This window comes from Oncorhynchus mykiss, chromosome 23 (genome assembly GCF_057628025.1).
Source record: "Oncorhynchus mykiss isolate SJ-2025 chromosome 23, ASM5762802v1, whole genome shotgun sequence".
Taxonomy (NCBI): domain Eukaryota; kingdom Metazoa; phylum Chordata; class Actinopteri; order Salmoniformes; family Salmonidae; genus Oncorhynchus; species Oncorhynchus mykiss.
This window is the reverse complement of record NC_143044.1, coordinates 3,658,713-3,686,216: the sequence shown is the minus strand read 5'-3', so window position 1 is coordinate 3,686,216 and position 27,504 is coordinate 3,658,713. Positions and strand designations below refer to the sequence as shown.

The 27,504-nt window shown below is 43.3% G+C and overlaps 2 protein-coding genes across 3 annotated transcripts; one reads left to right on the top strand and one right to left on the bottom strand.

Moving 5' to 3' along the window:
• Positions 1 to 304: 304 nt before the first annotated feature.
• On the top strand, positions 305 to 24,138 carry tm9sf3 (transmembrane 9 superfamily member 3). Of its 2 annotated transcripts, none has more exons than XR_016490902.1 (15): positions 305 to 726; positions 3,869 to 4,064; positions 4,277 to 4,399; positions 6,275 to 6,435; positions 6,636 to 6,713; positions 7,141 to 7,272; positions 7,442 to 7,608; positions 7,715 to 7,809; positions 8,597 to 8,727; positions 9,490 to 9,629; positions 9,838 to 10,042; positions 19,996 to 20,142; positions 20,528 to 20,611; positions 21,863 to 21,939; positions 22,092 to 24,138. XR_016490902.1 is itself a non-coding variant. In XM_021580206.3 (15 exons), exons 1-15 carry the CDS (start codon positions 631 to 633, stop codon positions 22,157 to 22,159), a joined length of 1,764 nt encoding a protein of 587 aa, XP_021435881.3. In that variant the 5' UTR covers positions 613 to 630; the 3' UTR covers positions 22,160 to 24,138. The 2 variants fall into 2 exon arrangements, 1 of the variants encoding a protein (XP_021435881.3); XM_021580206.3 differs by having other exon boundaries at positions 613 to 726; positions 9,974 to 10,042.
• Positions 24,018 to 27,504, bottom strand: LOC110502286 (thioredoxin-dependent peroxide reductase, mitochondrial). Its single transcript, XM_021580208.3, has 7 exons — positions 27,189 to 27,504; positions 26,709 to 26,823; positions 26,350 to 26,491; positions 26,015 to 26,150; positions 24,623 to 24,726; positions 24,354 to 24,519; positions 24,018 to 24,196 (listed from the first exon to the last, which is right to left on the bottom strand). The coding sequence occupies exons 1-7, from the start codon at positions 27,285 to 27,287 to the stop codon at positions 24,143 to 24,145; spliced, it is 816 nt and encodes a 271-aa protein (XP_021435883.1). The 5' UTR covers positions 27,288 to 27,504; the 3' UTR covers positions 24,018 to 24,142.

The following is a 27,504-nucleotide window of genomic DNA, read 5'->3' as shown; positions in this document are numbered from 1 at the left end:
TATTTATGTTTGAAGCCTGAAATGTGGCAAAAGGTCGCAAAGTTCAAGGGGGCCGAATACTTTCGCAAGGCACTGTAGATATTCCATAAAAACGCTGTTTCCAGCTACACTAATCATTTACAACATTAACAATGTCTACACTATTTCTGATCAATTTTATGTTATTTTAATTGAAAAAAAAAAAAGAGCTTTTCTTAAAAAATAATGCATTTTCTAAGTGACTCCCAAACTGTTGAATGGTAGTGTATAATGATGATCTGTTCAATGAGTTGTCTCTGTAAAATGAGATATCAACAGTTTAGTCATACATGAGAAGTGGGCCAGGTTTCATGCCCCCAAAGGTGAGGCATTTCTAATACTTACAATCGGATGACGTGGCTGAAAGTTGCGGACAGCGTAGAAACCGGAGTTCCATTATTCAACGGATTGTTCACCGTCTTCGATTTGATTTGAGATTACAAGCCATGTGACATGTCTGCATCAATCACAAGTGAATGCGATGCGAGTGAGGCAATTTACGCCATATGCGTACGAGAGCATCCAGAAAAACTGCCACTGTCGTACAACCAGGAAGAAGGTGGGATAGCACTAACAGAGCTAACATCCCAAATCTGCAAACTTTCCCAGAAAATGATGGGGTCTTCCAGGTGGAAGATTGCAGTGGTGGTCTTTCTCTCGGTTGCCGAGATGTTAATGCCGATTGAGGCAGATGAACACGAACACACGGTAAGATCATTTGAGGTCGAATAAAAATGGGTAGCCTTGTGTGTAGTGTGAAAATAATGGACGTTCTGGCTTGTTAGCCAGCTGTAGTAGCTACATGATACAACCGATTAGCCTATATATTATTTTTTAACTCAGCGAGATAAGAGTAATAATATCGTTGCATGTAACTAACTAGTTCATTGTTATGAGGTTAATGTTCAATGTTGATAAATAATAAATACAATAACTAACGTTGGCGAACAAGTTAACGTAGGGGACCAAAGTTAGCTAGCGAAGTTAGCTGGCTAATGTTAGCCAGTGACATCTCATTGCATACATATGGTAGGAATATTTTGCATAACCACTCATCCATATTTGGTTATTTAACTACTTATCTAGCTAGTTTGCAAAGTACATATAGGAAAATGTCTCTAGGAATATGCCTAGTTAAGTATTTTTGGTAGTTTACTAACGTTGCCATTGCGAAGACTGCATATCCGGTTATTAAGGCGGCAGGCCTGTCTAGGTACTAGGACATCAAATGGTCAAGACAAAAGCAAATCGCATTCCGCGTTTTACAGTACAATTGGAAGTAAATACTTTTGCTCTTGATTTCTGACCTGTAACCTATATAGTGTTTTGATCATGCTTCAACCTAGCCAATAATTCTCAACTTTGCACGTTGGCTAGCGTCAACACTAGCCTATTCATAGATGCTGACTACCTTTAGCGTCTTATTCATGAACGTATCTTCTGGCCGGGGGAGTGCTGTAATAGCCCCGAAGCTCGGTCTGAATGTTAACTTGACGTTATCGCTTGCGGTACTGGTTTGGAAACGTAAGAGACGTGTATTTCATATCAGTGACAAATCATTTAAAAAAAAAAACAAAGTTAAATTACTACACTTTTTTTTTTGTATAGGGTTTGTGATCCCACACGTCCATATCTCCATGTTAGCGCTTGTTTACTGAAGACAGACAGAATATAGCTAATTAATACAGGTGGTCAACTATCTAGCTTGCTCAGAAAACTTGTGTGTAATGGGGAAGTGTAGCAGAAGTGTAGTTTGTTGGTTGAAGGCACACACAGCAGTATGGATCTGTGCAAACCTGCTACATGGCCAAAAGTATGTGGACACCCTTAACAAATTAGTCAATTTGGCTGTTTCAGTCACACCTGTTAATGAGGTGTATAAAATCGAGCACACAGCCATGCCATCAATATGGACAAACATTAGCAGTAGAATGGCCTTACTGAAGAGCTCAGTGACTTTCAATGTGGCACTGTTCTAGGATGCCACCTTTCCAACAAGTCAGTTTGTAAAATGTATTCCCTGCTAGTGCTGCCCTGGCCAACTGTAAGTGCTGTTATTGTGAAGTGGATATGTCAAGGAGTGACAACAGCTTAGCCGTAAAGTGGTAGGCCACACAAGCTCACAGAACGGGACTGCCGAGTGCTTTTAGCCTGTAAAAATGGTCCATCCTCGGTTGCAACACTCACTAGAGAATTCCAAACTGCCTCTGGAAGCAACGTCAGCACAATAACTGTTCGTCAGGAGCTTAATGAAATGTTTTTTCATGGCTGAGCAGCTGCACACAAGCCTAATATCACCATGCACAATGCCAAGAGTCTGCTAGAGTAGTGTAAAGCTTGCTGAATCTGGATTTGGGGGATGCCAGGAGAACGCTACCTGCCTAACTGCGTAGTGCAAACTGTAAAGTTTGGAGGAGGAATAATGGTCTGGGGCTGTTTTCATAGTTCGGTCTATTCCCCTTAGTTCCAGTGAAGGGACATCCTAATGCTACAGTATACAATGACATGCTAGATGATTTTGTGCTTCAAACTTTGTGGCAACAGTTTGGGGAAGGCTCTTTCCTGTTTCAGCCTGACAATGCCCGTGCACTGAGGTCCATACCTCACTAATGCTCTTGTTGCTGAATGGAATGTTCCAACATATAGTGGAAAGCCTTCCCAAAAGGGTGAAGGCTGTTATCGCAGCAAAGGGGGGGACCAACTCCATATTAATGCCCATGATTTTGGAATGAGATGTTTGATGAGCAGGCGTCCATATACTTTTGGCAATGTAGTGTATGTTAAAAAAAAACGTAGGCCTTTTGCAAGCAATTATTGCCGTTTATAAACATTAAAAGTTCACATGGTCTTACCGGTAAAAGGCTCTGCGTGGTCAATCTGACGTCTGCAGTGGCCGTACAGCATTTACGGTGATATGGCCTCTGCAGAAGTCAGGGCATTCATACTTCTTGCGCTTTGTTGTTGTCAAGGAAGTGAGTGTGTTTATACAGAACCTCCCGCCCCCACCTACCATCAACCAATCATGTCAATGCAGAGCTATACAGAGCCCTCTGCATTGTTACAAAATTTGGGAGGTGCATGGCGATTCAGTACGGCGCTCAATTTGCAATTTCAATCTGCATGTCTCCAGAAGCTCCGCAATTGCGTCCCTCCATATGGAGCCTCCAACCACATTTTTGGATCAAGTATAAATTGGATTTAATCCTTGTTTATAGTTGAGAACCCTTTGCATAAGGCACAGTGCCTTGTTAATGCCTTGGATTCTCAAGAGCAAGCTTCAACTTGGTCCTCACTGGTACCGTAGCCAGTTAGCACTAGCTAGTAAGCTTTGCATCCGCGCTCAGTGCAGAATGAATAGCTGACTACACAACCAGCGCAAAGCAGACATCCTTACCAATGCTGTGTTGTCAGTGTGAATGTGATCAGGTGAGTTTTTATATGGATAAAGCCCCTTGTCGCTACATTGTTTTCTGCCCATGATTGTCAAGCTGACAACTAACAAGGGCGCTTGCTTGAGTTTTCTTTCCGGTTGAAAAGACCTGTATTCCGTTCAATATACATTTCGTTGTTGATGACATGCCTGTATGTCGTGTGGATTGGTTTTGACATGGTGTCATTAAAACAGTAACTTTATGACTCATTGTCAATGTATTTTTGCCACAGACAGCTGCTATCCAAATGCTTTGTAGATGGAGGCTGCTTGGAATAGACTAACATGTTGGCTGTTTTTGTTATTTATTTGCCTGAATGCACAATTTATATCCTTGAATGGAATACCAAATGCTGCCATCTGAGAACTAGCAAAACAAGTAAGTTATAGCATGTTTAATGTGTTTCTTCCCTTTTTCAGTACACAGATAAAGAGGAGGTGGTTTTATGGATGAATACAGTGGGGCCTTACCACAACAGACAAGAAACGTACAAGTACTTCTCCCTGCCCTTCTGCGTGGGCACCAAAAAGACCATTAGCCACTACCATGAGACATTAGGAGAGGCTCTGCAAGGAGTCGAGCTGGAGTTCAGTGGCCTAGACATTAAGTTCAAAGGTATCCAAAAATCTACACCCACAGGCAACTGTACTACTTGGACCCTGGAGTGACAAAGTCACTATTTGATCAGCGTTGTTTGATTTTGAGTAGTATATTATATTCTTTCCTAGCGTGAAGTTAGATCCAAAAGCAGCCTACACTTGCATTATGTCTTGTAGTGTTATGTCATACTAAACACTTTTTTTGTTGTTGTCATTTTGCTCTCACAGATGAAGTCATGCAAACAACATACTGTGAAATCGAGTTGGACAAAGCCAAACGGGATGCCTTTGTATATGCCATTAAAAACCACTATTGGTACCAAATGTACATTGATGACCTACCTATCTGGGGTGAGTGATACTGCTGCACTGCCTGTTGCAACTTGTCCAGTCATTTAGTTATGGAGAATCAGTAATGCCCCTGAGGCAGTTGAAATGAAGGCATCCAAATGTTCATTCATACTTTTCTGGGTTTTATCTGTTGCCTCACTGGTTGGTATGGGAAGTTGTTTGACTATGACAAAGGTTATCTATGAAAAGGGCCCAGTTTTGGAATGAGGAATGTCTTAAACATGGAGTTATTTCACATGTAATGGTGCCTACTAGGGTTGGGCGACGTGCCGATGTATAGTTTACTTAAACTTGACTGGCACCGCAGTAGAGCTGACCCGGCAGCCCACAGCCGGGCCATGCCAGGTGGCTTTTGCTATAGCCTGCATAAGCTATTTCAATAAATATGTTTTCAACAATTTACAGAATGCAAGAGTATAATGTACGCTTTTCACCAAAGCAGCTCAAAATGTCCAGTCAGAAAATTATTATTATTTTTTTCTCTCTTTGAATATTTTTACCAGACACACTGGTGTCTTAATTATTTTAAAGCCTAAATTTGTTTTTTCTCTCCCACTTGATATGACTTTGGTTTTTATGCATGCTGGCTTTCTCCCACCGCGCTACTTCATTATCAAACAATTAATTTATCTAATGGAGTTCTAGGCTATATCAGGAAGTTTGAAGTTGTTTTTGAATGACCTAAAAACATTGACATGTTCTGACAATGTCAACTTGGCATTCCTCTCTCTCCCTCGGTAACATATTTCAAGTTTAGAAGTCAGAACCCATCATAGGCCTAAGGTAATAATGAGAGGGGTAGAACAAACCATAGCAAGACAAAAAAAACGGTGAGTCATTTAAAAAACCATACAGTTCAGTAAATATTAGTTTATTAGCTATAAAGGAAATGATGCGTGCATCCCTCTTCCTTGCTGTTGCAAATCAATTGACCAAAAGGCAAATCCTACTAATTAAAATAGCCTATCAAAGCATTAATACAAGTTAGTTATTATTTCCCTAATAGGCTTGTGTTTAATGTCCTAAAGTTGCAGCTTTCAAATGGGAAAGTCGGTCTATAGGCCATTTTCGGACAGTTTTTTATTTTGAATGACAACGAGTGAAATTGAGCGAACAATATCAAGATGGAAAAGTCCAATTGGAAGTGAAAAGAACTTACAGCTGAGCAAAGCTTATGAAAGAGTAGGCCTATTTCCATAGCCTATTATTCGCAATGTAGGCTACAACCTACCTACGTCGTATAAAACAGAAGCCTAGGCCAAATAAGAGAGGAAGATTAGTCAAAAATGTCAATCATTGAATAATTATCCAGTTCTGGGGACAGCAGCGTTGGGGTTTGAACTTGCAACCTTCCGGTTACTAGTCCAACACTCTAACCATGTGTGCTATTCAGAGGGTGAATGGGCAAGACAAAAGATTTAAGGCGTATCGGTTTGTACATTTTTCACGTTCTTCACGTTCAACAGTTTCCCGTGTGTATGAAGCATGATCCACCACCCAAAGGACATCCAGCCAACTTGACACAACTGTGGGAAGCTTTGGAGGCAACATGCTTCCACAGGTGCCAGCAACCCTGTGGAACGCTTTTGACACTTTGTACTATCCAACCTCTGACGAATTGAGGCTGGGACGGACGGGGGTGCAATACAATATTAGGAAGATGTTCCTATTGTTTGGTGTACTCTGCGTGTATATATATGCACAGGAGGAGGGGCAGATGGCCTTGCCCAAGTCTTTATAACCACAGAATAGTTCCAGTAGCTGAGTAAATAAATATGGACTTTGGCCCTGGATCTGGTTAATGCATTCCACACCAAACTTGTCATGTTGCCAGTAAATTTCTGGTGACAGTGCACTAATCTCTCTATATTCTAGGAATTGTTGGCGAGGCAGATGAAAACGGAGAGGATCATTATCTGTGGACTTACAAGAAATTGGAGATCGGCTTCAATGGCAACCGAATTGTTGATGTCAACCTGACAAGTGAAGGCAAAGTCAAGCTTGTGCCTAACACACGAATTGCAATGTCGTACTCAGTAAGTATTTGCAATTGCTTTATGGAAATGGGACTTGATTTTTCTAATATACACAGGGTTGAATATGTATTTTGGAGGTGTGATGTTTAAATTGACTACACCGAGCTTTATATTGTTTTATATAAAGTTAAGTCCCCTACATCAGCATCCAAGCGTGGCTCATTTGCCAAAGGAATGATGTGAATCGTCTTTTACCACAGGTAAAGTGGAAGAAGTCAGATGTGAAGTTTGAAGACCGATTTGACAAGTATCTTGATCCATCTTTTTTCCAACACAGAGTAAGTTGAATCTTTCAAGATAAGCAATGCAATTTTGCACTGAACTGTACAGTACTCGGTGATCAACCTGTTTTAAGGATGCAGTATGTGGAAATGGCTCCGCCATTTCCTGGCTGCTAAAATTCTAATAGTTTGCCTAATTTCAGTTTGTGACCCAAACAAGCAAGTATAGTGTAGAGAATCATTGTGCCATCTAAACAGACGGGAAGCATAGAAATGGCACACACAGAACATATATACTGCTTCTTAGACTTGCTTTCAATGAGTGACAGCTCTATAACTAATATTTCTATGTGAATTTTATCGGGTCACCCAGAAAGTTACATATTGCAGCTTTAACAATTCTGTGATTCAAGGATGTCATGTTCTGGAATCTAGGGATGTGCGATATTCCCTGTGGTAATAAAAAAAAGTATGTTTTCTCTAGATTCACTGGTTTTCCATCTTCAATTCCTTCATGATGGTTATCTTCTTGGTTGGCCTGGTGTCCATGATCCTGATGAGAACTTTAAGGAAGGACTATGCTAGATACAGCAAAGAGGAGGAAATGGATGACATGGTAACGTTTCATAGCCTTGGTAGCATTAGTGATAGAAAATCACATTGAACATCATGCACTTAAGATTTTGCTTTATTAGTTTAGGCCCAGGGCTTCGTATGATTTTGGCTAGCTGTATGTCCTTTGTCTTAATGTACCCCTGGACCTTTGACGCCTCTCCCTGCTGCAGGACAGGGACCTGGGAGATGAGTATGGGTGGAAGCAGGTCCATGGAGACGTGTTCCGGCCGTCCAGCCACCCAATGATCTTCTCCTCTCTTATTGGCTCTGGATGCCAGATCTTCTCGGTCTCGTTCATCGTCATCGTCGTGGCCATGATTGAGGATCTGTACACCGAGTGAGTGATGAGTACCTCCCCGCAGATAACCTAATGGAGTGTGTCTTCGTTTCTGTCTAACGTGGGTGTGTTCATGCGCACTGCGGCTTCCTGTTTGTCTCTGCAGGAGAGGATCCATGCTGAGCACAGCCATCTTTGTGTATGCTGCCACCTCTCCTGTCAATGGCTATTTTGGCGGAAGTTTGTATGCAAAACAAGGAGGTATGTAAGGGTTTGTCTTAAAAATAGAAACTCCATTCCTACACATCACACCTCAATTATTACTGCACTTTGCAAGGGAAGTTTTGCACACACAATATTGTCACCATGACATTTTCTGAACATGGAGCCTGGGTGGTCAAAACACTGTTTGTGGTACTTTGTGTAGAATGCTGCGGTTGATGCGTATTGACAAAAATGTGGCTTCATTGTTAGTGTCATTATGTGTAAATAGCACATGGTGTTACAGAATCCTCCTCCTGAGGGCGCCGTGGGACTCATTTCTAGCTTGAGCATTTTCTTTCTGGAGCTGTTCGGGCTGACTCACCCATCCTCACCCTTTCTCCCCCTCACATGAGAGATCAATATCTCCTCCAGCTCATGGCTTTAGCCAATCGGACAATAGCCATGCGTCTCACTACTGTGCGCGCTCTAGCTATGCAGTGTCTCCAGGTCCTGATTGGCTAGCCAGCCTGACCCATGAGTAAATATTGCCAGTACCTGAATGGTGTTATTCCAGTCTGTGAGTGTGGGGTGGACATATGTGCATGGGATGTGTGAACACAGAAACCATACCCGTGTTCATATTCTCTTGAGTGTGATTTAAAGTTCCTGTGTGTGTGTTAACTCTTGGGCTGCATTATTCCCCTCTAATCAGGGGCGGTGTCAGTGAGTCACAGACCAATAAATTACATAGAGCCGTGTCGCTCTCTTTCACATGGTATGGTAGATTGCCATTCACTCATAATGTGCACCCTTATGGTAACCGATTTTATATTTGATCCTATAGGCAGACGATGGATTAAACAGATGTTTATCGGGGCCTTCCTGATCCCTGCCATGGTGTGTGGGACAGCCTTCTTCATCAACTTCATCGCCATGTACTACCATGCCTCCCGAGCCATCCCTTTTGGCACAATGGTGAGTTTAGAGCAGTAGTATTCAAAATATTAAAGAGAACAGATCATTGTGTTGTATGGGACAACATACAAATGTTATTGAGAAATGTAATTAGAAAATTACTATTTTATTGAGTAAATGGTTGATTTACATTTTGAAACGAGAGATGAACATGTACTGAATTGGTTATTTGTTGATATAAAAATTGTTTTTTAATAAAGGTTGTGTCATTAGATGTGGGGTGGGTTTGGCAGAAATTCTAGCAAAAAATGGGGTCCCCAGAAATTCTGTTAATTGGTAACCAATTTATAAGAGCAATAAGGCACCTCTAGGGTTTGTGGTATATGGCCAATATCCCACGGCTAAGGGCTGTATCCAGGCACTCAGTTGTGATTAAGAACCGTTCTTAGCTGTGGTATATTTAAGCAATAAGGCCCGAGGGGGTGTGCTATATGGCCAATACACCACAGCTAAGAGCTGTTCTTGTGCACATTGCAACGTGGAGTGCCTGGACACACCCCTTAGCTGTGGTATATTGGCCATATATCACAAACCCGAGGTGCCTTATTGCTATTACAAACTGGTTACCAACGGAAAAATAAATGTTTTGTCATACCCGTGGTATTCGGTCTGATATACCACATCTGTCAGCCAATCAGCATTCAGGGCTCGAACCATCCACATTACAATGGCCAATATGCCACCCCCCCAGGCCTTATTGCTTAAATATAGTCTGCTCTCATGAATCATCTCATGGATTCTACCATTTCATGTTGTTTTCAGGTGGCTGTTTGCTGCATTTGTTTGTTTGTTATCCTGCCACTCAACCTTGTGGGGACCATTCTGGGAAGAAACCTCTCTGGCCAGCCCAACTTTCCGTGTCGAGTCAATGCAGTGCCGCGGCCAATCCCTGAGAAGAAATGGTATCTATGACTATGATCTTATTTGTACAGCACGACTCACTAAAAGCAATGTATGTGTGCCATTTTGTATTTTACATTCATTGATGTTTGTTTAAGATCCCAGTGCTGATATGTTTGCTACTTGAGAGCCACTGTACTGTTAAGTTTATTTTCTCGTTGATAGTTCAATCAAGGTCTGATTGGCCAAAGTCTATACCTACTTTCCCAGGTTGAAACCAGTCCTGGATTACCAGAGGAATGAAAACCGTGCTGAGGCCTGGAGTTGCATAGCTCTGATTGATTGGTAAACTATTGGTGACACTGTCTGTATTGTGAGTTGATTGTAAATGTATAACATTTTCCAGGTTCATGGAGCCAGCTGTCATTGTTTGTCTGGGAGGCATCCTTCCATTCGGTTCCATTTTCATTGAAATGTAAGTCCTACCTCACATTAACCTCACTACACTATAATCTAGATCAGTTCTCACCAACCGGTCGATCTCCTAGGCAATCCTTGTCTATCACCAAACATTTCTATGAAAACCCAACGATAAAGCCTTGTTCCTATTTTAATTATTCGTTTTTCGATAAATGTACGGCGATCCAGCATGTGGACATCAAAATATTTGAGGTATCAGGAAAAGCTGTGTGCAGAGAGCAACTTGTCCAAAACACTTCCAGATGAAGCATGCAGAGAAATATAGGAATATGTCTTCTGAGCAGAGGGCAGGTGCATCAAGAGTTTTTCTCAGTTGCAAAAGCAGCCAGGGCTTTTCACAAAACTGCATTCAGCAAATTGTGGAATTGCGAGAGCTAGCTATGTACTGTCCCACAAAATTGCTAAACATAGCAAGCCATTCGCTGAGGGCGAATTCATTAAAGAATGTTTAATTACCTCTGCAGCGATACTTTGCCCCAACAAAGAGCTGTTTAAAATGTTTCCCTGTCAAGACAAACAGTGACACTGCATGTTGAGGGCATCGCAGAGAATATGGAACAACAGTTGAAAGACCAGGTAAAGGATTTCACCTACAGTGCCTTGCGAAAGTATTCGGCCCCCTTGAACTTTGCGACCTTTTGCCACATTTCAGGCTTCAAACATAAAGATATAAAACTGTATTTTTTGTGAAGAATCAACAACAAGTGGGACACAATCATGAAGTGGAACGACATTTATTGGATATTTCAAACTTTTTTAACAAATCAAAAACTGAAAAATTGGGCGTGCAAAATTATTCAGCCCCCTTAAGTTAATACTTTGTAGTGCCACCTTTTGCTGCGATTACAGCTGTAAGTCGCTTGGGGTATGTCTCTATCAGTTTTGCACATCGAGAGACACTGAACTTTTTTCCCATTCCTCCTTGCAAAACAGCTCGAGCTCAGTGAGGTTGGATGGAGAGCATTTGTGAACAGCAGTTTTCAGTTCTTTCCACAGATTCTCGATTGGATTCAGGTCTGGACTTTGACTTGGCCATTCTAACACCTGGATATGTTTATTTTTGAACCATTCCATTGTAGATTTTGCTTTATGTTTTGGATCATTGTCTTGTTGGAAGACAAATCTCCGTCCCAGTCTCAGGTCTTTTGCAGACTCATCAGGTTTTCTTCCAGAATGGTCCTGTATTTGGCTCCGTCCATCTTCCCATCAATTTTAACCATCTTCCCTGTCCCTGCTGAAGAAAAGCAGGCCCAAACCATGATGCTGCCACCACCATGTTTGACAGTGGGGATGGTGTGTTCAGGGTGATGAGCTGTGTTGCTTTTACGCCAAACATAACGTTTTGCATTGTTGCCAAAAAGTTCAATTTTGGTTTCATCTGACCAGAGCACCTTCTTCCACATGTTTGGTGTGTCTCCCAGGTGGCTTGTGGCAAACTTTAAACAACACTTTTTATGGATATCTTTAAGAAATGGCTTTCTTCTTGCCACTCTTCCATAAAGGCCAGATTTGTGCAATATACGACTGATTGTTGTCCTATGGACAGAGTCTCCCACCTCAGCTGTAGATCTCTGCAGTTCATCCAGAGTGATCATGGGCCTCTTGGCTGCATCTCTGATCAGTCTTCTCCTTGTATGAGCTGAAAGTTTAGAGGGACGGCCAGGTCTTGGTAGATTTGCAGTGGTCTGATACTCCTTCCATTTCAACATTATCGCTTGCACAGTGCTCCTTGGGATGTTTAAAGCTTGGGAAATCTTTTTGTATCCAAATCCGGCTTTAAACTTCTTCACAACAGTATCTCGGACCTGCCTGGTGTGTTCCTTGTTCTTCATGATGCTCTCTGCGCTTTTGACGGACCTCTGAGACTATCACAGTGCAGGTGCATTTATACGGAGACTTGATTACACACAGGTGGATTGTATTTATCATCATTAGTCATTTAGTCAACATTGGATCATTCAGAGATCCTCACTGAACTTCTGGAGAGAGTTTGCTGCACTGAAAGTAAAGGGGCTGAATAATTTTGCACGCCCAATTTTTCAGTTTTTGATTTGTTAAAAAAGTTTGAAATATCCAATAAATGTCGTTCCACTTCATGATTGTGTCCCACTTATTGTTGATTCTTCACAAAAAAATACAGTTTTATATCTTTATGTTTGAAGCCTGAAATGTGGCAAAAGGTTGCAAAGTTCAAGGGGGCTGAATACTTTCGCAAGGCACTGTATTTCTCCTTGGCCCTGGATGAGAGCAGTGATGCACGTGACACGAGGCATAACCCCAGATTTTGACATTAGAGGAGCTTGCTTCAGTGCAGTCAATGAAGACCACCTTGAACGGAGGTTGATAGCTTCGACGGTGACGATAGCTGTTCCCTGTTGGCCAGTAATGGGCTGTTCCTGGGGGACGATGCTGGCACTGTTTACCACTGTGAGCGCGGCTGACAGGCCATCCGAAGCCGGCGGTGGGGCTTCATCTCTCCCAGAGCTCGAGAGGCTATGAGGGGCCTACTCACTCGGGTAGCCACTGCACTGGGCATCAAACTGGTGGACAGTGATGACTCTCCATCTGTCCCCATCTCTGCTGAGTTCCGTGAGGCCTTTCCGGAGAGCTGGGCCTCTGCCAAGGGGCGCTTCCGACTCAAAGCAGAGACTGGACCATGTAGTTATGTGGCGGGTGCATTGTCACTCGGCCTCGGGGTACCCAACCATGGACACCATGCTAGCTGCCATGGTCCTCCCGGACCACGAAATTATAGGGCGGACCCGCGACTGAAGCCGGAACTGCGACTGAAGCTGCTCTCCAGAGCACTTTTGCCACTCTCCCCATCACCCCAGGGCAGAATGACATTCTGGAGCAGACCGATAAGGTTTGTAGGGACTGGGAGACCCTGAGACTGTTCATGCCGCCACCCCGGGTCCAAGGCAGAGGGACCGTCGCCACCCACCTGCACCTGAACGACAGTGGGGTCCCTCTCTTGCCCCATCGCCTCGTGCTGAGGAACGACAGTGGAGAGGGGCACAGCGTGCGGTGGAACAACAACCTGTCAACCGTCACCGCCATAGGGATGTGCCTGGGGCGCCAGAGGAAAGGCGTGCCTCGGCAGGACCCCTAACTCTATTTCCCTGTCCTCGTAAAGGCGCACAACCCTGCGTCTGGAGATCTCTCTCCTGGACAAGGGTGCCATCCGCAGGATCGAGAGTTTAGAACGTCTAGGTGGGTTCTACTCCACTTATTTTGTGGTCCCAGGTTTCGACCTATTCTGGACCTCCGCAGGACCCAGGTCCTGTCAGACAGAGAAACTCCTGACCCACATCGGTGGTGGGCTGGGCATTACTATAAACAACGAGAAGTCGTCTGACGCCAACCCAGAGGGTGGCCTTCATTTACATGGAACTGGACTCAGTCCTCATGAGAGCACGCCTACCCACAAGAAGGGTTCAGGTGATCTTATCTTGCCTCAACCACTTTCGTCTGGGGCAGATGGTATCCGTCCTAACCTGCCAACGCCTGTTGGGCTTGCTGACAGCGGCCTCGTTTCTGATTCCCCTGGGCCTGCTCCATCTCTGGCCTCGGTTGTTCAACTCCCACCGGCTGCACCCGAAGCACCACCGCCAGCTGCGGGTGACCGCTCAGGGCATTGTTGAGTGAGGTGGTGCTGTCACTCTTTTCTCTCAGGTGGGGTGGAGATGCTGAGGATGTGCCGCCGGGAGCTAGTCAGCACAGGTGCCTCCCAGTTCGGCTGGGGGGGATATGACCAAGGGCAGGTCGGCCAGCGGCTGTTGGCTACCCACTTGGAGCGGCAGGCATATCAATACACTAGAGCCCCGAGCTGTACTGCTGGCCCAACATGTCCTGGTGAGAACGGAAAACACCACAGTGGTGGCTTACATCAACCATCAGGGTGGACTGAGGTCGTACCGCCTCAATCTTATGGCACGGGAGCTCCTCTGGGCTCAGGGACATCTAGCGTCTCTACATGCAGCACACTTACCTGCCATCCTGAATGTAGCAGTGGATATGCTCCCGAGGGAGGGCCCGCCACCTTGGGACTGGAGCCTACATCCCCAGGTGGTGCAGCACCTGTAGGACAAGTTCGGGAGGGTGCAGGTGGACCTGTTTTGCCTCTCTGGACAATGCGCACTGCCCCCTGTGGTGCTCCATGTCGGTGACACCAGGGCCTCTGGGCTTGGATGCTCTGGATCACGATTGGCCAGGGCTAGAGCTTTACGCATTCCCCCTGATCCAGGCTGTGCTGGACAGGACCAGGTTGGCAGAGCATCGTCTGCTTCTGGTGGCCCCATACTGGCCCAGATGACCCTGGTTCAGCCTTCTGCTGTTGTCTGGGACATCTTGGCAACTTCCCCTGAGACTGGACCTGCTGTCTCAGGCTGGGGATACTCTGTGGCATCCGAGGCCGCACCACCTCAGTCTTTTGGCTTGGCTAGGCTACTGAACGGCACCAATGGTACATGTTAGGACCACAGGAGGGTGTAATGAACACCATGCAGAGCACATGGGCGCCGGCTACAACCGAGGCATACCAGTTGCGCTGGCGGTTGTTTTGCTCTTGGTGCACTGGTATTGAGGTTGTGCCCGAGTCATGCAGGGTGCAGTCTGTCCTCCAATACCTGTAGTCTCGCTTGGATGAGGGCTTGCCAGTGGCACCTCCCTCAGCAGTTGGTTCAGCGGTCCTGGGCGTCGCCTCCCCTTCTGGGGACTGTGCCCCTGAGTCGCGGTCCCGCGCTGGGACTTCACCGCTGGCTGGCTAGGTCCCTCAAGCACCGACTACTCTGGTACGGGTATACCAATATATTGGAGTGATCCAATATAGTGAAACAAAGGTTACATATGGTTATGTGAGCTATTTGGATCACTCCAATCCTCTACGGCGCTAGAGGCGCCTCAAAAATGATGTAGAGAACGTGTGTCGAGGCCATGGGGTCTTTATATAGGCGCGGACCCCAGCCGTGACACAGGTGTACACGGGAGTAAATCTGTAAATCCTTACCTCAGGTGTATCCCTCCTCCGCGGAGTGATCAAAATAGCTCACATACCTGCGGTTACATATGTAACCTTCGTTTCCTTGCACTGTAGACTGCACTCACAGCAAAGTTTATGTACAATTTCAAGACTTTGAAACCATGACTAGAGAGAGTGAACAAATACATATTTTTGAGGAAGTTCATATTTAAGTTGTTGTTCGTCACTTTCAACACTTATTTTTTTATATGCCATAACATGCGCGTTCTCCCTACTTCCACTCATCAGTGAAGGGTAGTTTACGAATGAACGGCTCTTTTTGAACTGATCTCTTTGGTGACAGTCCCAAAAAGTCAGAACCGTATCGTATCGTTGAAAGACGTTCATTTGGCTCCCTGATTTGCATTCAGCTACTACTGCTTTGAGGTCAAAACAATTTATTATTATTATTATTATTATTATTATATATATACACACACACACACACACACACAGTGGGGCAAAAAATGATTTAGTCAGCCACCAATTGTGCAAGTTCTTCCACAGATGAGAGGCCTGTAATTTTCATCATAGGTACACTTCAACTATGACAGACAAAATGAGAAAAAATCCAGAAAATCACATTGTAGGATTTTTTATGAATTTATTTGCAAATTATGGTGGAAAATAAGTATTTGGTCAATAATAAAAGTTGATCAATACTTTGTCATTGCCAACAAAGGGTATATAACAGAGGTCAAACGTTATCAGTAAGTCTTAACAAGGTTTTCACACACTTGCTGGTATTTTGGCCCATTCCTCCATGCAGATCTCCTCAAGAGCAGTGACGTTTTGGGGCTGTTGCTGGGCAACATGGACTTTCAACTCCCTCCAAAGATTTTCTATGGGGTTGAGATCTGGAGACTGGCTAGGCCACTCCAGGACCTTGAAATGCTTCTTACGAAGCCACTCCTTCGTTGCCCGAGCAGTGTGTTTGGGATCATTGTCATGCTGAAAGACCCAGCCACGTTTCATCTTCAATGCCCTTGCTGATGGAAGGTTTTCACTCAATCTCACGATACATGGCCCCATTCATGCTTTCCTTTACACGGATCAGTCGTCCTGGTCCCTTTGCAGAAAAACAGCCCCAAAGCATGATGTTTCCGCCCCCATGCTTCACAGTAGGTATGGTGTTCTTTGGATGCAACTCAGCATTCTTTGTCTTCCAAACACGACAAGTTGAGTTTTTACCAAAAAGTTATATTTTGGTTTCATCTGACCATATGACATTCTCCCAATCTTCTGGATCATGGAGCGAGACATGATGTCCCAGATGTGCTCAATTGGATTCAGGTCTGTGAAACGGGCGGGCCAGTCCATAGCATCAATGCCTTCCTCTTGCAGGAACTGCTGACACACTCCAGCCACATGAGGTCTAGCATTGTCTTGCATTAGGAGGAACCCAGGGCCAACCGCACCAGCATATGGTCTCACAAGGGGTCTGAGGATCTGATCTCGGTACCTAATGTGCGCCCCCCCCCCCCCCCCCCCCAAAGAAATGCCACCCCACACCATGACTGACCCACTGCCAAACCGGTCATGCTTTAGGATGTTGCAGGCGGTGTTCTCCACCGCGTCTCCAGACTCTGTAACATGTGCTCAGTGTGAACCTGCTTTCATCTGTGAAGAGCACAGGGCGCCAGTGGCGAATTTGCCAATCTTGGTGTTCTCTGGCAAATGCCAAACGTCCTGCACGGTGTTGGGCTGTAAGCACAACCCCCACCTGTGGACGTCGGGCCCTCATACCACCCTCATGGAGTCTGTTTCTGACCGTTTGAGCAGACACATGCACATTTGTGGCCTGCTGGAGGTCATTTTGGAGGGCTCTGGCAGTGCTCCTCCTGCTCCTCCTTGCACAAAGACGGAGGTAGCGGTCCTGCTGCTGGGTTCTTGCCCTCCTACGGCCTCCTCCACGTCTCCTGGTAGTGCCTCCATGCTCTGGACACTACGCTGACAGACACAACAAACCTTCTTGCCACAGCTCGCATTGATGTGCCATCCTGGATGAGCTGCACTACCTGAGCCACTTGTGTGGGTTGTAGACTCCGTCTCATGCTACCCCTAGAGTGAAAGCACCGCCAGCATTCAAAAGTGACCAAAACATCAACCAGGAAGCATAGGAATTGAGAAGTGGTCTGTGGTCACCACTTGCAGAACCACTCCTTTATTGGGGGTGTCTTGCTAATTGCCTATAATTTCCACCTGTTGTCTATTCCATTTGCACAACAGCATGTGAAATGTATTGTCAATCGGTGTTGCTTCCTAAGTGGACAGTTTGATTTCACAGAAGTGTGATTGATTTGGAGTTACATTGTGTTTAAGTGTGTATTTTTTTGAGATATATGTAGATTTACAAAATAATTCTCTAGATGGTGAATCCTCACTGCGCATAAACAGTGGGGAGAGTGTTTTAAATCTGACAACAACAAAAAATATAATCTAATAATTTGGCCAGGTAAAAATTTATTTGAATGCACATTTCACAATATGACATAGTAGCCTACTTTTTGGGCTTTAGAGGATTTGCCCTTTTTTAAATTTGATGCTTCTATGATGATATTTTTGTAACACCAGAAGACTGTGTCCTTCACTCCCGCCTGCCCTCATTGATAACAGAACTACGGGAAAACCGTTCCTGGGCAGGTGGGGGACACTGGCTGCTGGTTGCCCCGATAGCACAGCAGGCGAGAGGCTGGGACGACAATGACACCCTGTGTTAGCTAACACGCGGTGTCGCTCCCGCCTGCTGTGTACCGGATAAAACCGTGCCCAACAGGCGTAACAATGGCTGCCGGTTGCCCCAATAGCACAACAGAGGGGAGGCTAGGGCGACACCGTCTGCTAACTAGCTTGCTAGTTGAAGGACACTGTCTACCGTTGTATGGCTAGCTAGCTACCGTTGTGTTGCCCCTTCTGTGAGGTTTATCTGCAGCTTGCTTCATCGTTATTGTGCATTAACGCCACCTACTTTACTGGAGCGCTTCCGCCAGTCCTAACTTAAAAATTGACCAATAGAAGTATATAGAGGGATCCCTGCAAATGCAGGAATGCCCTGACTTGCTGGCCGCAATTGCACCCTTGTTGAGGGATGGTGAGTTAGTGAGCAGCTGCCTCTCACCCAACTGCTGCTCCCTCCCCTCAGACTGACCATCAGGCCATCAGCCCAGTAAAACAAAAGACTCACTCACCTGTGCCTCACAAGCAATACAACCAGTGTGATCATATACCTACAATTTTGAAATTGAATTTCAAAATGGTCTGTAAAGAACAACATTGGCAGGGCAATTCAAGCGTAGCCAATATGCAATGATAATGTTTTGGGCTTATGGACTATTGCACAAACCTCAATGCTACAGAACTGTTTTTAATTGGTTGATGTTGCAAAAAAATATGACGGGTAGAGTTAAGATCACTTGAGTCAAAAGGTTGGTGACCACTGATCTAGATAGTTACAGCTTTATTCCAAAATTGATTAAATAAAATATCCTCAATCTACATACACTACCCCATAATGACAAAGCGAAAACAGGTTTAGACATGCAACCAAAAAAGTATTCAGACCCTTTGCTAAGAGACTCTAAATTTAGCTCCGGTGCATCTGGTTTCCATTGATCATCCTTGATATTTTTCTACAACTTGATTGGAGTCCCCTTGTGCTAAATTCAACTGATTGGACATACGCACCTGTCTCTATAAGGACCCACAGTTGACAGTATCAGAGCAAAAATCAAGTCATGAGGTCGAAGGAATTGTCCATAGAGCTCCGAGACAGGATTGTGCCGAGGCACAGATCTAGGGAAGGGTACCAAAACATTTCTGCAGCATTGAAGATCCCCAAGAACACAGTGGCCTCCATTCATAAATGGAAGAATTTTGAAACCACCAAGACTCTTCCTAGAGCTGGCCGCCTGGCCAAACTGAACAATCGGGGAGAAGGACCTTGGTCAGGGAGGTGCCGAAGAACCCAGTGGTCATTCTGACAGCTCTCGTTGTCCTTCTGGAAGGTTCTCCCATCTCTGCAGCACTCCACCAATCTGGCCTTTATGGTAATGGCCAGATGGAAGCCACTGCTCAGTAAAAGGCACATGACAGCCTGCTTGGAGGTTGCCAAAAGACACCTAAAGAACTCTGACCATGAGAAACCAGATTCTCTGGTCTGATGAAACCAAGATTGAACTTGGGTTTGAATGCCAAGCGTCAGGTCTGGCGGAACCTGACACCATCCCTAGGGTGAAGCGTGGTGGCAGCATCATGCTGTGGGTGATGTTTTTCAGCGGCAGGGACTGGGAGATTAGCCAAGATCGAGCAAAGTAGAGATCCTTGATGAAAACCTGCTCCAGAGTGCTTAGGACCTCAGACTGGGACGAAGCTTTACCTTCCAACAACCCTAAGCACACAGCCAAGACACCGCAGGAGTGGCTTCGGGACAAGTCTCTGAATGTCCTTGAGTGGCCCAGCCAGAGCCCGGACTTGAACCCGATTTGAACATCTCTGAAGAGTACTGAGAATAGCTGTGCAGCCAACCTGAACGAGCTTGAGAGGTTCTGCTGAGAAGAATGGGAGAGAGTCCCCAAATACAGGTGTGCCGAGCTTGTAGTGTCATACCCAAGACGACTTGAGGCTGTAATCGCTGCCAATGGTACTTCAAAGTGCTGAGTAAAGGGTCTGAATACTTATGTAAATAAAATATTTCAGTTTATTTTGTATACATTTCTAAACATGTTTTTGCTTTGTCATTATGGGGTATTGTTGATTTTGAGGGGGGGAAAGAACAATTACATTTTAGAATAAGGCTAGCGTAAAAAAGTGGGAAGTCTAGGGGTCTGAATACTTTCCGACTGCACATCAGCATTTAGCAGCTCGATAATTCACCAAATAATACCTGTGCGTAGCTGGAAGTGGAAATACATTGTTTGCTTATTTTGCAGGTACTTCATTTTCACTTCATTTTGGGCCTACAAGATCTACTACGTGTACGGGTTCATGATGCTGGTCCTGGTTATCCTCTGCATTGTCACTGTGTGTGTCACCATTGTTTGTACTTACTTCCTCCTCAATGCTGAGGACTACAGATGGTGAGTAAAAGATAACCAGCAATGAATTTACTTGAATTATGTAATCGTAGAGACATTAATTAAATTAGGGACCTTGTGGAGCCCTTATACACCACTGTGTGATTAGGCCAAAGTAAGTATATAATTACATGGCTAGCTTTAAAACTATTAAAAACGCACACCCAAATTTTAGGTGCTGACTAACGGGATGGTAAACTTTAAAAAGAAAGTCGCATACTATATGTTCCCAACAATTTAATGGATATTAAACATGGCCAGCTTTAGGACTATAACACAGCTAAATTCAGGAAAACCTTGACACCAGAGTTACTGTAACACAGTAATAGCCAGCCTGAGGATGTTGTATCTGTGCTTTTCAATTAAATAATTTGTTTTCTCCACTCAGGCAATGGACAAGCTTTCTCTCTGCTGCATCCACTGCAGTTTATGTTTACATGTACTCCTTTTACTACTATTTCTTCAAAACAAAGTGAGTTCCAAAATCCACTTTCTTATTTAAAACACATTGTACACAACTGAAGTAAATAATATGTTGACCGTAAAGACTAGCCCCAGTGCATAGAAAGGGGAAGGTTGTTATTACATTTTGGGGCCCTCACCAGTTTGCATCGAATAGGGGGGGGGGACCCATTGATTTTGTTAGTCACTTTTTTTTTAACCCCTTTTTTCTCCCCAATTTCGTGGTATCCAATTGTTTAGTAGCTACTATCTTGTCTCATCGACAGGATCAAATCTTATCACTGCAGGCCCTTTATAGCGTGAAGAGCATAGTGCTTGCTCCACCTACTCACTCATTGTTAGAGCTCTCTGGGCTTTAATTAGCTCCCCAGTCCTCACTCATGCTGCACAGAAGTTAACACAATTGAATAATGCAACACTGTGTAGAAATGTTCGTCACTTCGCAAAACAATGTCTATACAGGCTAAAACACTTTTACAATGCAAGAGAAAACCGATGGCATCCAGCTTTCAATTGTAGGCTAACTTTCAGCTGGATTCACTACCCTAGTACTTTGTTTGATATGCAAAAATGCTGATTTCAAAGCTTACTAATCAAACTATTAATTCACTTCATCTCCCTCGCCACCAAAAACAAATGAACTTGTCTTCCTTTGCTTCCCGTCTAGATTCCATAGCTACAAAGTCAGATTCTACAGCCACATTCTGCCTCACGAATAACATCATTATTTCTTAAACGGCACACACATTTTGAAAAGAGATTGCTTGTTCTATGCAAATGTTGATCAGTACAATAAATTTGGTTCTAGAAGTTGCCAATAAAAATGTGTCCTAAATGGAAGGTACTCATCTATAGGCCCATGAAATCAGCTAAAACAAGCTTAAAAATAAAATAATGTGCTTTTTTTTTTTTGTCCCGGACACCCAAATGTACTCGTTACATTTTCACACACTTATCAAGAGAACATCCCTACTGCCTCTGATCTGGCAGACTCACTAAACACACATGCTTAAATTGTCTGGGTGTTGGAGTGTGCCCCTTGCTATCTGTCAATAAAAAATGCCATCTGGAATTTGAAATGGTTTAAACTTTTACTTTTGATACTTGCGTATATTTAAAACCAAATAGAGTAGTATTATACCCGTTGACTTTTACTTGAGTGATTTTCTATTAAGGTATCTTTACTTTTACTCATGTATGACAATTGAGTACTTTTTCTACCACTGCCTGCTGACAGTTGTTTTGTCCCACTCCGTTTCAGGATGTATGGTCTGTTCCAGACGTCCTTTTACTTTGGCTACATGGCAGTATTCAGTACGTCTCTGGGAATCATGTGTGGTAGGTTCAACTTCTCTTATTCACAGCATCTGTTTTGATCAAAGTATTGTGACCGAGTTATTCCGTAAACATGTTTTTTAAATGCTCAAACAAGTGCAAAGCATGCGTTGTCATTGCATCAATAATCATCTTGTAATATCTATCTTTTGTAGGAGCCGTTGGGTATGTGGGAACAAGTGCCTTCGTGAGGAAGATCTACACAAATGTGAAAATTGACTAGGACAGTCGCAAGCAGCAAGGGATCCAAGGATCAGCTGAAGCTCTCCAACAGAAGCGGGCACAAGTCGTTTCTTTTGCAAAAAGAGATTGTGGCATCTCCAATTTGTACAAATGTAGTTTTTCCCTTTTCTGAATTAATTGTTGCAATGTTGCAAAAGAGTGTACTAGAGCAAAAAACTGCAGGAAAAAGAAAACATTAACATCGGTTCTGTTTTTATCAATTGCTTTCAATCAATGTTCTGAAGCAGCTGTTCAAAACGTAACATGGCTTCCCCTTTCCAATCCAGTCCCACCCGTCACCAGAGAACAAAGATCTTTATTGATGGAATAGTCTAGCTCTCTTCAGTGAAGAGGCCATATTGAAAGCCTTTGTTCTATTGTATTAGAATATTTGAAGAGTTGGGTTTGTTCATGCTCTGACCTGATTCTGTTGTATTCCTGAGTCACTCTGGATGAAATATTATTTTATTCTGGCTTCTACATTAAATTTTTACCAGCTACACTACACAATTTTTACATACAGTAACTGGATGTTATACTAACTTATCTGAGTTGGCACCATTCCCATATTTGGACAATTCTAATTTCCAAATGCAGTAGTTTACAACCAGCCACCCAAGAAATTTGTTTGCTGTACATATGGAGAAAAAAAACATTCAGGAAAGGAAGGTGTGATCAACAGTTGGTTTTGAGTTACATTATAAATGACATATTGTTTTAAATGGATGTTTGATGTGATCCTGTTTAGGCTATGTTTTCTTAATGGTAGGGTTTGAATGAAGACTACTTGTGAAAGATAATATGGATAGGGGGAAAAGTGTATATAACCGTAATGTAACTTTAGATGTAGATCCCAAATGTATTTTGGTTGTACAGATTTACTACAAGTTTTTATTATTTTTTTTACAAATGATTCAGTTCTAAGCAAAAATATATTTAGTTTTGTCTCTTTGGTTTGGTGCTTGGGGTGGCGCTGTTACATCTTGCCTGAAATTGCATGACGTTTCCATCAAACCATATGCTCATCAAATTCAGCTTTTTTTTTTTGGCAGTTTCTCACTTTCCCTGGTTGTAGCAATAATAAAAAAAAGTTGGTCGCTGACTTTGTGCTGGCTGCTTGCAGAAAGGAATGACATTGACAAGATGACACTATTTGGTTTTGTGGATTATTTAAAGCTTTAAAGGGCTCTGTTCTTTGGTCAGACGTCCCTCATAACCTGAAACATTGAATGTCAGATGAAATGAGGCGATTGTGCCAAGTTGCCACAAACGTACTGTACAGAGTGAAATACAGTGCTGCAGAGTATTTAATACTCCCCCCATGTGTAAATACAGTATGTACCTTAAATGTATGAGAAGTTGCAATGCCTTTCTCAAATTTTACATCCACTGAAGTTGATTTCTGGCACCTGTGTACAGTATGTCAAGACATTTTTAACCTGCATATTAACTTGTTGTAAAAAAAAAAACTGTACAGAGCTTATATAGGCATGGTTTGTAAATGAAGGTTAAGTTGTCTGGCAACTTTTTTTTCAACTATCAAGACACGGTAGCAACGGTCTCTGATAACACTGTTCGGGGAAAATACAATCTTTATGTATGATCAGTTTTGTTTAATTGATTGAAAAGTGTGTGATGGGTGTTTCTCTCTTCCCTCCCCCCCCTCTTTGCTTATGTTGATACTGTCAACAGACCCCTGAAACTCTTAACAATATTTACATGCTCTTTGCAATGTTAGGACCATTTCATTATTTTAAAACAAACGTGTAGGCTCTCAATACTTGCAATGTGATCACAGTGAATTGCTTGTGAGAAATAGAAGCTAGTGAACAGGATGAAATGTTTCAACTCAGACAATCGACCACTTCAAATCTTTATTTCAATCTACTTTAAAACTAAACTATAATGGAAAGTATTTGGTATATCTATAGTTTTTTTTCTCAATTCTGGATAATTGATTTATTAAAGCTGTGAAGTGTGTCATCTAGTTGTTGACTTTCTCAAAGTACTCCTTTGAACCTTCTGGAGTTGGCTTGATCTGAAAAACAAAAACTTGCATAGTAAGCAAACTGATCATCCAAAAACAATGTACTGTTGGGAGACCAAGACAAAGTCCTTGCTACTCATATTTTGGTGCTTGTATTCATTTTATTTGTCTGAGGCCCTGGCAGGGTAGTGAAGGAGAGTGGCCTCACCGTATGAGAGTTGGGGGTCCAGCTAGCAGGGCATACTTCACCGTGAGTCTCCACAAACTGGAAGGCCCTCACCAGACGCAGGGTCTCATCCACACAGCGGCCCACTGGCAGGTCGTTGACGCTCATATGCTTCACCACACCACTTGGATCAATGATAAACAGTCCCCTAATGGACAAACAGACAACTACTCAATATCATGGTAGAAATACATACAATGCAGTGTTAAATACACTATTGGGAATAGGTTGCCATTTAGAATGCACAGTACCTCAGTGCAATGCCAGGACCCTCCAGAAGTATGCCATAGTCTCTGGACACCTGTTTGTTGAGGTCTGCCAGCAGGGGGATGTGGATGTCACCCAAACCTCCAGCCTGAGAACAAGACACATGACAGCTTTAAACAGTCTTGGCATTCTCAACCAGCTTCATGAGGTAGTCACCTGGAATGCATTTCGATAAACAGGTGTGCCTTGTTAAAAGTGAATTTGTGGAATTTCTTTCCTTAATGTGTTTGAGCCAATCAGTTGTGTTGTGACAAGGTAGAGTGGTATACAGAAGACAGCCCTATTTGGTAAAAGACCAAGTCCATATTATGGCAAGAACAGCTCAAATAAGCAAAGAGAAACGACAGTCCATAATTATTTTAAGACATGAAGGTCAGTCAATACAGAACCTTTCAAGAAAAGGGTTAGGTTTGGCCAGGGTAGGCGGTCATTTTAAAATAATTTGTTCTTAACTGACTTGCTAGTTAAATAAAATGTTTTAAAAAGTGTTTGAATTGCAGCAAAGAAACCACTACGAAAGGATACCAATAATAAGAAGAGATTTGCTTGGGCCAAGAAACACGAGCAATGGACAATTGACTGGTGGAAACCTATCCTTTGGTCTGATGAGTCCAAATGTAAGATTTTTGGTTCCAACCGCCGTGTCTTTGTGAGACGCAGAGTAGGTAAACAGATGATCTCCGCGTGTGTGGTTTCCACTGTGAAGCATAGAGGAGAAAGTGTGATGATGTGGGAGTGCTTTGCTGGTGACACTGACTTATTTAGAATTCAAGGCACACTTAACCAGCATGGGTACCACAGCATTCTGCAGCGATACACCATCCCATCTCTTTTATGCTTAGTGGGAATATCATTTGTTTTTCAACAGTACAATGACTTAACACACCTCCAGGCTGTGTAAGGGCTATTTGACCAAGATGGAATGTGATGGAGTGCTGCATCAGATGACCTGGCCTCCACAATCACCCGACCTAAAACCATTTGAGATGGTTTGGGATGAATTGGACTGCAGAGAAGGAAAACCAGCCAACAAGTGCTCAGTATATGTGGGAACTCCTTCAAGACTGTTGGAAAAGCATTCCAGGTGACTACCTCATGAAGGTGGTTGAGAGTATGTCAAGAATGTTAAAAGCTGTCATCAAGGCAAAGGGTGGCTACTTTGAAGAATCTAAAATCTAACACTTTTGGTTACTACATGATTCCATGTGTGTTATTTCATAGTTCTGATGTCTTCACTATTATTCTACAATGTAGTAAATAGTCAAAATAAAGAAAAAATCTGGAATGAGTACGTGTGTCCAAACTTTAGACTGGTACTGTATATGGAATGATTTCTGTATGTCTATGGAATACTACCCTAGCTACACCCACTGTACCTTGCGAGGGGTGTTTATCCATGCCAGGTGGGTGAAGTGCGAATCCACCGACACGCCCACCACTTCACAGTTGATGTCATGGAACTCGCTGGCCTTGTCACTGAATGAGATGATCTCTGTCGGACAAACAAACGTGCTGTAATGAGAAAGAAAAAAAATGCTTCTGAATAAAATGGCATATCCACAATCTCCTGCTTAAGTATCTGTAGTGCAAAGAACATAGGTCGTTAAATAATTCTAAAGACTAATAAAGTCAAGGATTGGTGTACCGTGCACGACATGCAGCTAAACACAGCAATCCATTCTCGTCTTTCCAAGGGAATAGTGCTACTCACAAGTCGAGAGGGTAGAAGAAAAGGACTAGGTATTTGCCCTTAAAGTCATCTAGGCTCATCTCCTTGAACTCGCCATTGTGGACAGCTGTAGCTTTAAAATGTGGTGCGTGCTGAGTGACAGCTGGAGCCCATCCAGCTGTACCTATTGGGAGAAAGATATTAAATGAATAAAGTGGATTCTATATTTAGGGGAATTACAAAAATGTTATAACATTTACTTTATTGCAGGACTTTAATATAATTGTATAAAATTGTTGAGCAGTTAATGAATGTGTTTTGGAAATGCTATTTAATATGCATAATTGTTGCATCCCCCTCACTTTGATCAACTTCATATCACATTCCCTGTCCATACATACTGGTGGAGAAACAGGTTTTCTGCAGTACAGGACAGGTCAAAATTCTTGAGGCCTTGTTCACTGAATTTCCATGTGGCGAGGCTGATACTTTCAGTCCTCCAGTTGCAACCTTTGCCTAGATGGGGAGGGGTAACGTTAGAGAGGGAGATAGAGAAATTGCACTTCGTGACAACAACTGTCATTATTGGCGCTGATGATCATTAGACAGTTAGTATAATCAATGATTGTATATTTAGAGTTTTTACTTAAAATGTGGCATTAGCGGTAAGTCTTTATTAGGGCAGAGGGATTTGTCCTGAATAAAATTACAGTGACGTTCCGGTCAAGCTCAGTTGCAACTTTTTGCAACTTCGTCCAATTCGCATTGCCATTTATATAGCTACAACGAAATTATAAATTGCTATTAAACCGTTTGTATTTCAATGCAGCCCACTACTACTGTTAACGTTGTAACATAAAAATATTTCTGAATGAACTTACAGAGGTCTTTAATAGTCTCCCAATGGTGGCTGCCATTTTGTATATTGACAAGTGCAGAGGCTGAATCGCATTACTGGATACCAAGGCCTCAATTTGCATTCTTCTAGTGTCCGCGCGCCTCTCCTTCTCATTGGATGAGAAAGCCAGAGGGACGCCCTTCGGGACGCCCCTCTGACCTTCTCCTCCAATGTGTTTTGAGAATGAGGAGAGAGGACACTCACTGCAGCAAATCACATGGCTTTGACAAAGAGAATACAGTATAAAGATAGGCTAAAACTGCTTCTCCAATAGAGATCCCTGACCACACTTGTTGGCT